Raw genomic sequence first — 14,202 nt, 5'->3', positions numbered from 1 at the left:
AGGTTTTAGACCTTTAGAGATGAATATGCAGGACAGTTGTAATATAATATGCATGATGATCACAATACAGTTACTTCTAGTAACAGTAATGAGATTTTATTCAAGTCCAGGTTCCCAGCATTTTCTTGTCAGATAAGTAATCCTGCACATATAATACAACTGAGTGAGAAACTATATGTTATGCTCAAGAGTAAGGCATAAATGATGTTTATGTTGAAGACCAAAAAGTAAATTTAAATGGAAACTGATCTTGTGGGTATTGACATTGTACAGTGAAGCCCAGACAAGTTGTCAGGTTCAGAAATGTTTGCACCTTTACCAGGTTTTTAAAAAAATGGGTGGTATTAAAGATTAATAAAATAATAGGCTACAAATTACCAGGCAAAATACACTTAATGCCATATACAAACAATATTAACCCTCCATAAATCCATTGTAGCCTATATCAGTGGTTTTTAATGACACTTGTCAATAAATGACAGGTGATTATTACATTTTCAAAGTATCAGAAACATTAAGAAATGGGGTTTAGCTGCTATCCAGTGTTAATCCTTGTTATAAAGGACCTGTGAAACAGATCAGGCTAATCTTGATAGTGGGACCACATTTTTGTTAACATTTAGATTATGGATTTTAGCTGAAGCATAATGATTGCTTTTTAATGACAGAAAATTAGATAGCTGTTAAAGGAGGGGTTCACAATCTTCACAATCAGGTCTGTCTTAAAACAATAGTAAGGTGTGCAAATGAACATTGAAACAGGTTTTTCTTTCCCTAATCATTCCTCCTGTTCATACTGACCATTAGAATCATAATTCACTTACAATGTATGTGATGGGTGACAAAATCCACAAGCCTCCTACTGTGCAAAATGTGTTTAAAAGTTTATCTAAAGCTAATATGAAGCCTCAGTCATCTACATGAGCCAGATCAAGTAGATATCTTTCAGCTTTACAGTTTTAGTGGCAAAGTTCCTCTTTTTGTTACTATTCTTCCACCGCAGTTCAACAGGTAAACACTGGAAGGAAGTCCGAGGAAACACAAAGAGGAAATTTGTTGCAAGAAGACTGTAAATGTGGCAGATATCCACTTGATATGACTAACTCAGACTGCCTCATATAAACTGCAGATAAATTTTTAAATGGATTTTTGCACAAAATGACTGTATGGGCAGACTTCGAAAAAGACGAACCTATACTTTAAAGGTCAGCTGCAGGAGCCAAATACTCTGAATGGAGGCATAACTTATACATCTACCAGTTTGTCATATTCTATTCTGAAAAGTGCACCCGGAAGTGTTGTATGTTGTTGCCATGCGGTGACTTGACTCCGGTGTCCACGGCAGACATAACGGTAGCATCCGTCCGTTGACGTCTGCTGGAGTACAGCGGTACTTTAGTAACGGGGAGTCTGTCCGTTGTTTCAGGGGAGCAGTATTAGAGGCGATGAAGCTATTCGAGTTAAAAGATGATCGCCTCACTTTCTAGAGGAAGTTTGCTGGATGAGGTTCTGCATGGAGGCTTCAACGAGGTAACGGTTACCCAGCGTTACCAACTGTTAACGTCAGTTAGGTTCGCTGTAATTTAGCAAGCGGAAGATACTTAAATCTGCTAACCAGCTCGTAGACAAAGAAAAACTATAACTGCAACAACTGTAGGTGAAAACAACGAATTTCTGCTGTTTATCCAACTAACGTTAACATAATATTTGCTAACTCGCTAACGTTAAAATGCAGTTTGGACCCAATAACAATAACCTGATATGATTTTTAGTTGCTTTCGTTAACGCTAGCAATAACGTTAAGTTTAATGGTTGTCAGCTAGCTTTTGTATGAGTTTCAAAGGGCATACATGAGTTAAACATATTTAACGTCAAGTGAAATAGTCTCTGTTGTGTCCTGCGTTGGGTGGGTTCATTGTAATGTATCCCGGACGACGGGCTGTCACGTGACTGAACGGGACCGGTGAAAGGTGTAGTGAAGCGTGAGAAATGCACGGGGGGGTGCGCTAAAACTCCAAACTCTGGGCTGAACAACAACGTAAATGTGTGACCTTAACAACTAAAGTAACATTTAATAAGCAGTGGGACAGCAGGCCGACCCCGCTCCCCGCCCCTTTGTCCCAACATAATAAACAAAGGAGCTCGTTTGTTATGTCGTGCTCTCAGCCTTTTGTGCCCCCTCATGAACATGTCTTCCCTACTCTAAGCTGCTGTCTGTCTGTGTGTGTCTGCAGCAGCAGCTGGCAGCTTATGTTTCCTGGGTGAACGCTCAGCTGAAGAGGAAACCAGGGCTGAAGCCCATCACTGACCTCAGGCATGATCTGCAGGATGGAGTGGTGCTCACACAGCTCATAGAGATAGTTGGTAAATACACACATAAATGTCTCACAGACACAGTGTAAGGTTTTGAGTCCACACAGTAGCTGCTTCATGTAGTAATAGTGGAGGAAGAATAAGGGAAAAAAGGTTGAATTTGTTTCAGTTTATGGGTGCATACATGTTTGTGCATACATGCATACATTTTTTGTAGTATGTCATCAATTTGTACTTTAACAAGTGGCTCACCATTAAGCCCTTATTTAGATGCTTATTAATGATGTTTCAACTCTCAGTGAGGACTATTTGAGTATAGTTTTTCCTTTAAAATTGCACCGCTAATGAAAAAACAAACAAACGTAAAGCTTCACAATCTTTATTTTGAGACTTATGCAAAAACACACTCAGTTGTATGCATTTGTTTCTATATGGAGTAGTATTTCTGTTCAAAAATATTATACATACCTAAAAAATGCCCTCAGATACCCACAATATTTCAGTCTTTAGCATAATGCAGAAAACCAAAACTTGTGCCTTGATTAGTCACAACATGTCAGATTAAGCCTCTTTTCGACCAAAAAGTTCCAGGAACTGTGAAACCAGAAGACCTGATCTTTAGGATTAAACTGGGAACTAGCTGACAGTTTGTGGTAATCCGCTGTAAGGATTCCTTGTAAGAATTAACTGAAAGTGAGATCAGCAGAGGCACAGATCAGCCTTAAAATGCAACAGCTATTTACAGGAAGATGGAATATTTTGAGGTTCTGCATTTTAACCCTCTTTAATACTTACTTTCATTCTTTTCAGAGTTATGTGACTCCCAAAAACAGACTAAACTAACCAATTACCTGAGTTTTTAACACTCACAATACTGCAGTATGAGTTTAATTTGAAAATATCATGCTACTCATCACTCCACTGGATGGTGTTTTTGGCCCAGATTATATCGTTTCACTGATCAGTACAAACCAACCTGTCTTTTAATTTTTTCTTCCCCCCCCTCAAATCTCCTTCAAATTGGCAGCTGGGGAAGTGCTTGAGGGAGTGTACGTGTCTCCACAAAACAAAGAGGAAAGCAGGAAGAATGTGGAGCAAGTCTTGCAGTTCATTTCCTCCAGGCACATACGCATGCCGCACATATCCGCCAGAGGTAAATCTCAGAAAATTTAAATTTGTCTTTTCTCACTCTCTTTCTCTTCCTTTTGAGAGCAGGTGTTCCTGACCTTTTCTGTTTGCTAACCCTATATTGTAGTCAGAAGATTTCGACCCTAAAGCTTTGAGCACATTTACATTGTAACATACATATTTCTCCATGTGCATGAGCAGTGTCTCACTTATTAGGGAAAAGTTGATCATGTACATAATGGCTGTATTTCACAGTAGATTCTGTGCTATCTAAAGAAAAAAAAACAATTTTACTTATATTAGAATTGTTTATTGGACTGCTCTCTTGAGATTTCATATACATACTGGATGTTGTAAATGCTGCACATGTTTAGTTCTTTACTGAGAACCATGTGTTTTATTCTGCAGATATTGTGGATGGCAATCTGAAATCAGTAATGAGGATCATTCTGGCATTGGCTGCCCACTTCAAACCCTCAGCCAATCACAGGGCTGCTTCTGGAACTGGGAGGAGCTTAACAAGAGGCTCTTCCAGCCACAACCCTCTCTCCACTGTTGCACTAGCACAAGGTGCAGCCGCGGCACTGGCGTCAGCACGACATGATGCCTCACAGCCTGCAAGTGCTACACGCATCTACAGGTATGCTGGCTGCAAATAATCTTAATGGACTGTAAATATAATCATACGCATACACACAAACCCTTGTCAATATCTTTCTTTGATACCCAAATGTTTTCTAACATAGCAACCGTTTATTACATACATGCGCAGTCTTTGCTGGCCTCTGCTGGACAAAGACACATGCATAAAATACCATCTCAACTGCGGAGATCAAGCTCATCTCTATATATTTGCTATCAAAACTGTATGCCAGTCCTTATTGTAAAATACATCAATTCTGCTTTATCTGCCGTCTTTCAGTGGTTGGGGGTTGGATGTGGAAAAGAGTGTGTGTGTTCGTGCACTGGTTGAACAGTATGAGAGAGGATCTCCAGAAGAGCAGGACAATTCACAGTCGAACAGGTAATCTGCTTTTAAATAAGCTCAAGTTTCTCAAAATAATTAAATCATCATGCCACGACTCAACATCATATGTTGCAGTTAGAATCTAAACTCGTCCACAGCAAATGCGCTTGATGTGCTGTAAATAGCCAGAATCGTGTGCTGTGAGACACAATAGTGCATAATGTATGTATGGCAGGTGGGATTCAGGTGGACATGGTATCTTCAGCAGAAAAGTGGATAACTAAGCGCTCTTGAATGCAACATGTAAAAATAGAAACCTGCTTGCTGAAAGACAAGGATAGCACTTATTCCCTGATTCACTTGTATAATGTCAAAAAAGCAGTTGTAAAATTTCCTGTAACATCGTCACGGTGGAACTACTTACATACAACATAGTAGGCGAAAAATATTCTATTAATAAATAAACTAAATAATAAATTTAAAAGCATGTTGACATGAATGAATGATTAAAAGAGAAATATAAGATGCTATTGACTTTGCTGGCCTAAAGTCATGAAAGAGTTTAATAGCCTAAAGACAATGGGTATAAATTGTTGCTTTTTATATTTTACAGTTGATTCAATTCAATTCAGTCTTTGTACAAACTTTTGACAGCAGTTAATTTTATGCAAGTTCTCTGGTTATCTGCCATCTTTAACACTTAGTTTTCCACAGTTGGGGAACAGTGGACTGCATTCTGTGGTTTATCTGTGTGTTGGTGTATGTGTGTCCGCATCTCACTGCCTGACAGAGCACATGACTCCGGTTTTAGTACTCCAAACTTCACCCTGCCGTTTATGTGTGTGTGGTAGTTTACAGACACCCGGGCAAAACACAGGCAGACGATAGAGAAAAGAAATAATCAGTCTTTATCTTCTCCGATCACATGTCTGGCTTGACGTTATGTTGTGGTGTTCTCCTTGACCGTTGGTTGTGTATTTTAATGTGAGTGCAGACGTGTGTGCGTGCGTGTGTGTGTGTGTAAATGTGTGTTTGCACTGATAGCAAGAGAAAACCTGCATTGATTATTTATAGAATGAGGATGTAGTAAAGATGTTTGCAGACGGAGGTTCAACCGAACCTATAACAACCTGATGCTGCCTCGATATATCGGGTCTGCTGTGCTTGTTGCCATGGTAACACTAAGATACAGTAGCTGGAGGGAGAGGGGCGGAGTTTGTCAGAGTGAGGAAAATCACAAACTGTCATGAGTTTGTTGAGATGCTGATGCCAGAGAGCCACATGCAGGGTGGAACTCAGTCTCCTTTGGAAATATTATGCACAGTTCAAACCACCTGTAGCCCACTATGGGGGGGACGCAGATTAAATGGTAAGACCAGACAATGCAGCAGTGTGTGTGTGTGTGTGTGTGTGCGCGTGTGGATTCCTATGAAAGTGGGTGTGAGTTTCTGTTTCTTTTACTGTAACCACAACAATTTTACAGCCCTGAAATCCAATTTGAATAGAGTGTAAATTTAAGTGTAGAGTGTGTGTGTGTGTGTGTGTGTGCTTGTGTAGTTTGTACGTTTTAATTTCATGCAACGATTTAGGCAAAAAAAGGGTTTCTCTTGGCAAGTTAGGATTTGAGAAATGATGTGTCATTATCATGCGTTGCTTTTGTCCCCTTCTTTTTTCCACTTTTACAAGCCTTCTGTCCAATTATGAGTCAGAATTTCAACAAAAGTAGCACTCAAAATACACACTTGTGCGTGTAACAATTTCCATTTAGTGGCACATTTCAGAATGACAGTTTTACTCCGTTTACTACTTACAAATTACTGAAAGTGTACTTTACTACTACAAATATATTATACAACAAACTGAGAAGTCATCCAGCCAGGTAAAAGTAGAGTAGTATATAGTAGCACATAACATATTGTATTTGCGCTGCATGTTGATGTGAAGTACAGTGAGTACATGCACACAATCCCACGCTCCTCTGGAATAAATAGATTAATCAGCGTTTTGTCCTCCTCGAGCCTCAGCTCAGTCAGTCCGCTGGCATCTCCAAGAGCTCCACCCAGCAGCCACTCAGACAGACAGCAGGAAGATCGCCAACAACAGGAGAGCAGCGGTGAGCTCTGCCCCCCCCCCGCCGCAAACCGGCATTCTGTTTCATTACTGAAACCTCAAGTTTTATATTTGGATATGTGTTTAACTTGTTATTTTGTGTCCGCATGTAGCTGAGTCATCTCATGTTATAGCCGAGACAGCGTGGGAGGATTCTGTCAGTGAAACTTTGGAGAAGGAGGTGCAGGAGACGCGTAAAATGGTGTCAGCTCTACAGGTACGTGAATATTGAGGTTTAAGTTTGATTCTGATGATAATTTTTACGTGTATACAGATTGTAGCTTTATAGTTTTTATGTCAGTATGACTTTTTGTTGATTTCAGTATTGAAATTAGAGTGCTGCTGAGTGTAGGGTTTGTATTTTCTCATATAGCTCCATTAAGTCCAATTTTCTTTGCAGCAAAGGAAATATGGGGTGTAAAGCTGGGAAATAAACAGAAAAACACCAATACTGACATTGTAACTTACTGAGTGACATAATTATTCTCATGTTTGTATGTTTGGTAAAAGCTGCCTTCAGGTGCTTTTGAAGTCTGTATTATACTACAGGGGAAAATACAATATTACACCACCATAGAGACCAGGGTTCAGTTCCCTGGCTTGACTGGGCCAGAACACTCTTGGTAGTGTTTTTGGGTGGGAATCTGGTGCAAGATCATGTCTGTGTCGCTCTGCTCCTTCTGATTGTTCGCTGCAGCACCTGTGTAGAGGGAGGTGGGATCTGGTGGGATACCGTAACTTATTTAAAAAAGCAACATATTGTATTTGAGCTTCTTGAATGCCCTGCTTATGATTAATCGCGCTGCTGCTTTAACAGGTCAGAGCTTTTCTGAGCACGTCTACTTCACTCCAAAGTACAAACTGGTGTCACATGTTGTGCCCTTTGTGTTTTTAAGGCTCTGCTACTGCATGGTTCGCTGCCTGAGGATGAGCAGGATGTGTCTTTAACTTTGGAACAAGGCAACACTGATCAGCAACTGGTAATAGTCTCTCTTTTTATTTTTTCATCCAGATTTTTATTTTTGAACCTTGATTTTCATTTTCTGTCCGCTCCCTCTCTCTCTCTTTTTTTTGTGTCACTCTCTTCTTTGCTGTGTTTCACTAGCTCTTTCTGTCCCAACACAGATCACATTTCTTTTTCTTAACCGCGGGTATGTGTGTTTGTGCACACTTATGTGTGTGTCAGAGGGTGACACGGGTATCAGTTTCTCTGCTTTCTCAGTCCATTGTACTTCTCACACACATCCCTTTTTTGTCTCTCTCTCTCTCTCTCTCTCTCTCCAGGTAGTCATTCGCAGTCGTTTGGACCAGAGTATGGAAGAAGCTCAGGAGCTGAAGGTATTTGTTTTCTTTTCAAGCTGTATAGAATATGTTCTTTTTCTTCTCTTTTTAGGACAACACTTGTCTTATTACTGGTAGAATAAACTTGGATGCACACTGATTAATATTTAATTCTACTGCTTACTTTTTGGTTAAGAGGGAACTGTTGCGCTGTAGGCAGGAGATGAGAAACCTGCAGGGAGTCAAGGTAAGACACAGCCAGACCTTATTACTGAGTTAAATATCATTGTAATTCTGTAGTATTGTAGTAAAGTTTCTGGCTAAGGTATTGACTAGGAGGGCCTTTCTTCAGGAGGCCCAGCAGCAGAGGTTATGCACTCAGGAGGCATCGATACTGCAGATGAAGCAAGAGCTTCTCAGAGCCGGCATGACTAAGGATGAACTCAACAACCAGAAGGTACGAAACATACAAACGTTTGAAATCAAGTTAAAATCTCAAATAAAAGTCTGTTTTTATTGAAGTGAAAGTAAAATCTTCAGAACACTGAGTATGTAATGCAGATTCCCCTCTTAAATGAAAATGTGTTGTGCTGTAGGCAGAGCTACAGTGGAAGCTGGAGGAATGTACCAGGCTGTGGGGTGAATGCAAGGTAACGTACTCCAACTCCTCTCTTGTAATTTAGTACATACAGCAACTTTAAATCTGTTTATTGAGTTTGTACAAAAAAAAAAGAACCCTACCTATTCTTTTTTCCCCTTAATGTGCAGAAGGACGTAGGACAGAAGGACAGACTACTGCAGCAACTCAAACACAAGCTTGAAGAAAGCCAAAAACAACAGGTATGTTAGCTGGCTACAGTGGGCTCAAAATGTTTTGTCCAGCTCAGTGCGGTGTGTGAAAATATGAGACCAAAAGTTAATCATTGACACATATTTTTTAAAATGTCCTTTATATTTTTAAGTTTTTATCTGCAAGTTAATACTAAAACTTACTTTGACGCAGGAGAATATGCTTAAAGCACAAGTGTAAATATACTAATTTCCTCCTTCACTCAAAAATTCAATTCTCTTGTCATTTTAAAAGTCTGAGGCATCAGCACGACATATTTTATACAAGAGTTAGGATCTAGCTGGTTTATATTAGTGTTGGTTTTCATGTCTGATTGTGTGTCTCTTTGGCAGAGTGAATTGCAAAAAGAAGTGGAGCATAAAAACAACACGCTGCAGGAGCTGATGAATAGAGATCTGCAGCAGGTAGTACTGTTTCTAAAATACATACCATCTTGAGTTTCAGGTTTCATGAAGATATACATTACATAGTTGATACTTTTTTCTTTTTTTTTCAGATATCCACTGGCACAGAAAACAATGGATACTCTTACTCTGGAAATCCAGCTCCTTCTGTGTCAAGTGTAAGTCATGTTTTTATTGATGTGGCAGTTCAGAAGGTCTGTTGCTAGTTTTGTACTTGTGAAGGTGCTAACATGGTGTGAAGGTGCTGTATAAAGGCTTTGTACTATAACGTGACCACATAAAACACTAGAACCACAATTCTAACTTTGGGATGTAACATAGGACAGAACATGATTGCTTCACACCATGTTCTTTTCTATGCTCAACACACGCAAAATCAACATCTGCATAACATTTTATGACGTTATAACAAGCACACAGCTGTTCTCGATAAAATGTGCTTTTTGTGTTTGTGCTCCGCCAGCAGACAGAGGAGGTTCAGCTCCTCAGAGATGCACTTAGGAGTTTAAGGAACAACTTCAGAGACCACGACCCGCAGCACCACACACTGGACACCCTGGAGCAGGGCATTGTGTCACTCATCGACAGACTGCATGTTCTGCATACACACCAGGTATAAATATGAGCATAAACATACCTGAGTCTAACAAACCAGTTTTTTTTTTGTTTTGTTTTTTTGTTTTTTTCAAACTGAACAAAAAAGGAGCAACTTTAATGTTTGGGCTCTTTTGTGGATCAAAGCTGTGTTGTGTCACATGAACTGATGGTTGAGGCTGCTGTGTTACTGAGATCAGTCTTTGGGCTATGACAAAAGATTGAATTAATAACTGCTGACTTGTTAAATAATCAGCCTTTGGCCACTTTAAAATCAGATTTGTCTTCTTAGATAGGGTTAACTTGTGACAAAGTGTAGAGATCTAAAATCACAAGAGACTGTAGGGAAGTAAACCAAATTCAACATTTATCCAAATATTGCAGGGAAGAGGAAAATCTCCAAGACGCAAAGGTCAGCACACAGACTCTGACTCTTGGCCAAGTAAGTTGTCACAACTTGTACCCATCAACCACACATGTGCACAGAATATTTATGCTTTTACTAACTATATTTCTGTTGTTCATTACAGAGGTTTCCCAATCCCACAGCAGTTCAGCTGCCTCCACTAAAATCCTTTATTTCACTGGAAAATCCCCAACACCTTCCATGATCAATATACCGAAGAGGTTAGTGTTGAGTGAGTGTGTGTGTGTGTGTGTGTGTGAGAGAGAGGAGGTGTGTGTGTGAGGTATTTTCTCTCTGAAACATTTATTGATGTCACTATTTTTTGCTTAATTCACCCTAAAAAAAGTAAGTTTGGCCACAGCAGTAATGCTAATCATTCCAACATTTTAGGTTAGTTTAAGGCCAAAGGTGGATAACAAAATAGAAAATACATAAAACGTCACATTTTTAACAGTCAAATGTGAGTAAGTCTCTTTGTACACATTATACAGGCTTGGTGAAGTTACTCTCAAGGACGTTAAGGCAGCTGTAGCTCGAGAGGGAAACTACAGGTACCACTTCAAGGCCCTGGACCCTGAGTTTGGCACTGTGAAGGAAGAGGTAAGAGAAAGCTGGGAGAAACATACGTATGGCATGTGAATATTGTTATAATATACTGTAAGACTAGAGGAGTCATACATGTAGATAAGATGTCCTGATGTCTGTGAGCAGGTATTCATGGATGGAGCAATTGTTCCTGGCTGGGAAGGTAAAATTGTGGCCTGGGTAGAGGAGGACCGTGGTGAGGAAAGGTAACAAGTTTATTCTGCATCTCTCTCTTTATTCTCTGTTTAACTGACTCTCAGTGGTAATAAACTTATTATATTTTATGTTTTAGGCCATTGTAGGTTCAAGCAAAGGAGTCATGACCGTTTTTTTTTTGCTTTTGCTCCTGATCCCAGAAGCACATCAGGACAGCTGTTCAGAACAGAGGCACAAGTGGACACTTTTTGAGATTCGACTTATTAGAAAAATACTGTAAGACTTGTCAGCAAGAGATTTGGGTTGATCAGCTGATATTAAACCCTACTCACTATGAAACTGGTAAATCTGTGACTGATGTTTGTAATATCATAGAACTCAGTGCCTTACAAAGGAAAGCTATTTCCATCATGTGCTTATAATAGCCAGGCTGTAACTCTAGCATCTCAATTGGACTCAAAAGCAGCCAGAAACATAATGTTTGATTAACAGTAGTGTTGTTTCACCTCTAGCTGAGGCCAGAGGTTTGTATGAGGAACTGGAAATAATTACAAAGTCATTTTCAAGTGTTCGGTATCACTTTTCATTCCTTGTGCAGCAGTGTTGTCTTTAAAACAAATCCCACCACTTTACATGTTAGAAATATGTATTGTACATTGTCATTGATTGTGAATGTAAAGTGAATATACAGTATTATCTACCATAGCAGTGAACAGGAAAATAATTTTGCTGGGTTAGAAAAATATCATTTTTATTGTTTTATAATACAAAAGGACAGAAAATATCAGAGCAACTTTGTACAACATTAACTTTGTTTAATGGTGCACAAAGTTTCTCCTCATTCTGTCCAACTGCTGATAAAATACACTGATCAGATACCAGCTACTATCGCTATGATTAGGTTTTGTATTAGTTATATATGATTGCAGTAAGAAGGACGACGGTCATGTGAAGATGTCCAAACAGAAAGTTCTATTGCAAAAAGAAAAAAAAAACACTTGAATGTATTTTAGACTGATGAGTTTCAGTAAAAAGGACCCAGGTTTTGGTTTAAATCTCAGACTGTAGCACACCAGCATGCATGTTCACCAACATGCTCCAACTGAACTGCTGTTAGCGAATAGAAATGCAGATAAAAAAAAAAAAAGCACTGTTATTTTGTTTACTTTATGAAGTTGTTTTGTACATTTGTGTAAAGTATTTTCACCATATCCTTAAATATTTGAAGTTTATGAGTTTTTTGTTTAAAGAAAGATTCTTATAAGGTGAGAATGGTTCTGCTCCTGTTTAAAAGATGATGTGGAGATGAATTTGACATGAGATTTAAAGGATGTCAGACTTTTGAGCCGGAGTAATGGACCATCCCGCTATTTATGGTTTGTGTGTGTATGTATGTATGTGGACTCAGGATGGACCTTTGACCCCTAAATGCTAGAAAAACTGTAAAAGTAAAATGGAGTTGATTACGTGATGCAGTAAAATGCCCTCAGTGTTGAGATATCTGCAGACACATCTGTACAGTTAGACAGTCTGTACTGAAACTGGCTATCACACACTTTTTCCTTCACTGTGCTTCTATCTTCCCATTTGGGATCAATGTGTTTGCCTTCTCTAACAAGACAATAGAAATATGCATCAGTCTTTTTTTTAAAGTAAGACCCATTTGAATGCCATAACTGCCTGAACTGTAAAATGTACAAGTTACTGGTGAGATGGTTATTTTCTTTAGGATATGTTCGCTGATTTTTTTTTTTTTTTTTTTACAAACAATGTTAAAAAAAATAAAAAATGGCCTTTGTTGATTGTTCGAAAGACTGATATTGTGGAATAAAACCTGAGTTTTGTTTTTAAAAAGATGTAATTGTTTCAGGTTGTATTGTGCGTGTAGAGGTGATGGGGGGGGGGGGGGGGGGGGGGTGACAGCTGTTGGGGAGGAGCAGCTGTCAGTGTTACACTGACAGTTTCTGTCAGTGTAACACTTTTATTAATATTTTTCAAAATGTATACTGTATGCATCTACATGTTTTAATATTATGCCACAGATGGAAAATGCAACCCTCTGTTGCCTATTAGGATAAATATTTTTTTATATTTGTCTTTCTTGCATGTCATATGGGATGAATTTTTTAAATTGAAATTCTAGGTGAAATCCCAAAGTTTCTAAAAGGTGTAAGGCTGAATTTGGGAGAATGGTGTATAAAATGATGCACAACACCTGATGAATTATTTATTTGATGGAAGGCAGCAGTCATACAAACATTACGTGTAAACATACAGTTTTTAAATTCAGAGCTGGAACAAGCAGAATATCTATTTTACAGTCAAACGGTGTGAATTTTTTCCAACATTAAAGTCAAAAATATGTTTTTCTCCTTGTTCCTACAGTTGGATGTTTGAGCTTCATTGTGCAGAATGATGTTTGTGCAGAGTTTGACACTAGAAGACTGTTTTCACATCCATCTGCTGAAAGTGGAAAGTTTGGAAGCCAATCCTGGTCCAATATTCAACTTACACAAGTGTGATGTGGAAACTTGAAACCTCCAGTGCAACACTGAAAATTGACTTTACAGTGAAGTAGGAAACATATTGTGTCCAGCAGTTAAACTTCTAAAATGAAATATATTTGCATATTTATAAATTGTGGAATTTGTAATGAGGGAGAGGGAGTAGATTTAATTTTAAGGATTTTAACAAGATAATTGAACCATATCAAACAACTTATTGTTCAAATAGTATTTTATATACATATTAAAACATGTCTGGAGGGGATTTTTAAAAAGTCTTAAAAATGGTAAAACTGGATGTCAAGGCGTTAATGACTAAGCAGCATAAGCTTTAGTGATAGGCAGCTACATTTACAGTACACAATGTACTGTGACTAGTCCATGTCTAATGTTTCACTGCCACCGTGTGGCTACTGGTATAACTGCAGTAAAAAAAAGTTTCTAGGTGGAACAATAACGCTTTTGATAAATGTGTTATTCTTTTATATTGATATGGTTTGATTGGGGTTTGAGGTTTTGATTCAGTGGTGGTGTTTATTTGGTGTTTGGTGATTGGAATTTCAATTGAATTAGATCTGGAAGTACTGTGTGGAAGGAATGAGTGTAAGAGCTTAATGCAACAAGGAATATCAGAGTTATGGCAAAAAGAATGGAAAGAGGGAAACAAAGGCAGGTTTTACTTTTCAACAAGCCAACACTGAAACACACGTCAAATAATAACTAGGCTGAGACTGGGTCACTGTGCACTGAAACATGGTCTGGCACTGGCTGGTCAGCACCTGGATGGAAAATGCATCTGTGGAGAGGCAGAAACTGTGAATCATGCTTTGAAAGAAGGTTCATGCAAGCAAAGCTGTCAGAAATTGGAGTTACAGATCATTCATTGAAATCAATACAACATTGTG

The 14,202-nt window shown here is 38.7% G+C and overlaps 1 protein-coding gene across 6 annotated transcripts; it reads left to right on the top strand.

Annotated features, from left to right (window-relative positions):
• Positions 1-1,301: 1,301 nt before the first annotated feature.
• On the top strand, positions 1,302-11,132 carry LOC137195581 (dixin-like). 6 transcript variants are annotated; one of them, XM_067608067.1, is made up of 21 exons: positions 1,302-1,530; positions 2,238-2,364; positions 3,341-3,466; positions 3,850-4,081; positions 4,364-4,465; positions 6,427-6,521; positions 6,631-6,734; positions 7,414-7,497; positions 7,802-7,855; positions 7,995-8,045; positions 8,151-8,255; positions 8,395-8,448; positions 8,567-8,638; positions 8,981-9,052; positions 9,145-9,210; positions 9,516-9,665; positions 10,031-10,088; positions 10,177-10,273; positions 10,544-10,652; positions 10,764-10,843; positions 10,930-11,132. In XM_067608067.1, the coding sequence occupies exons 1-21, from the start codon at positions 1,468-1,470 to the stop codon at positions 10,937-10,939; spliced, it is 1,911 nt and encodes a 636-aa protein (XP_067464168.1). In that variant the 5' UTR covers positions 1,302-1,467; the 3' UTR covers positions 10,940-11,132. The 6 variants fall into 6 exon arrangements, with proteins under 6 accessions (XP_067464168.1, XP_067464169.1, XP_067464166.1 ...); XM_067608068.1 differs by having other exon boundaries at positions 2,235-2,364; positions 6,433-6,521; XM_067608065.1 differs by having other exon boundaries at positions 2,235-2,364.
• The last annotated feature ends 3,070 nt before the right edge of the window (positions 11,133-14,202 follow it).

The sequence above is a fragment of the Thunnus thynnus genome, chromosome 13 (genome assembly GCF_963924715.1).
Source record: "Thunnus thynnus chromosome 13, fThuThy2.1, whole genome shotgun sequence".
In the NCBI taxonomy this organism is placed as follows: domain Eukaryota; kingdom Metazoa; phylum Chordata; class Actinopteri; order Scombriformes; family Scombridae; genus Thunnus; species Thunnus thynnus.
The sequence above is the reverse complement of the archived record's forward strand: the minus strand, read 5'-3'. Positions and strand labels throughout refer to the sequence as shown.

Coding starts and splice junctions, on each gene's coding strand:
- LOC137195581 (XM_067608065.1), top strand. CDS start 1,468: ATGATCGCCTCACTTTCTAGAGGAAGTTTGCTGGATGAGGTTCTGCAT. Junction 1,531..2,234: donor TGCATGGAGGCTTCAACGAG/GTAACGGTTACC, acceptor GTGTGTCTGCAG/CAGCAGCTGGCAGCTTATGT. Junction 10,653..10,763: donor TTGGCACTGTGAAGGAAGAG/GTAAGAGAAAGC, acceptor GTCTGTGAGCAG/GTATTCATGGATGGAGCAAT.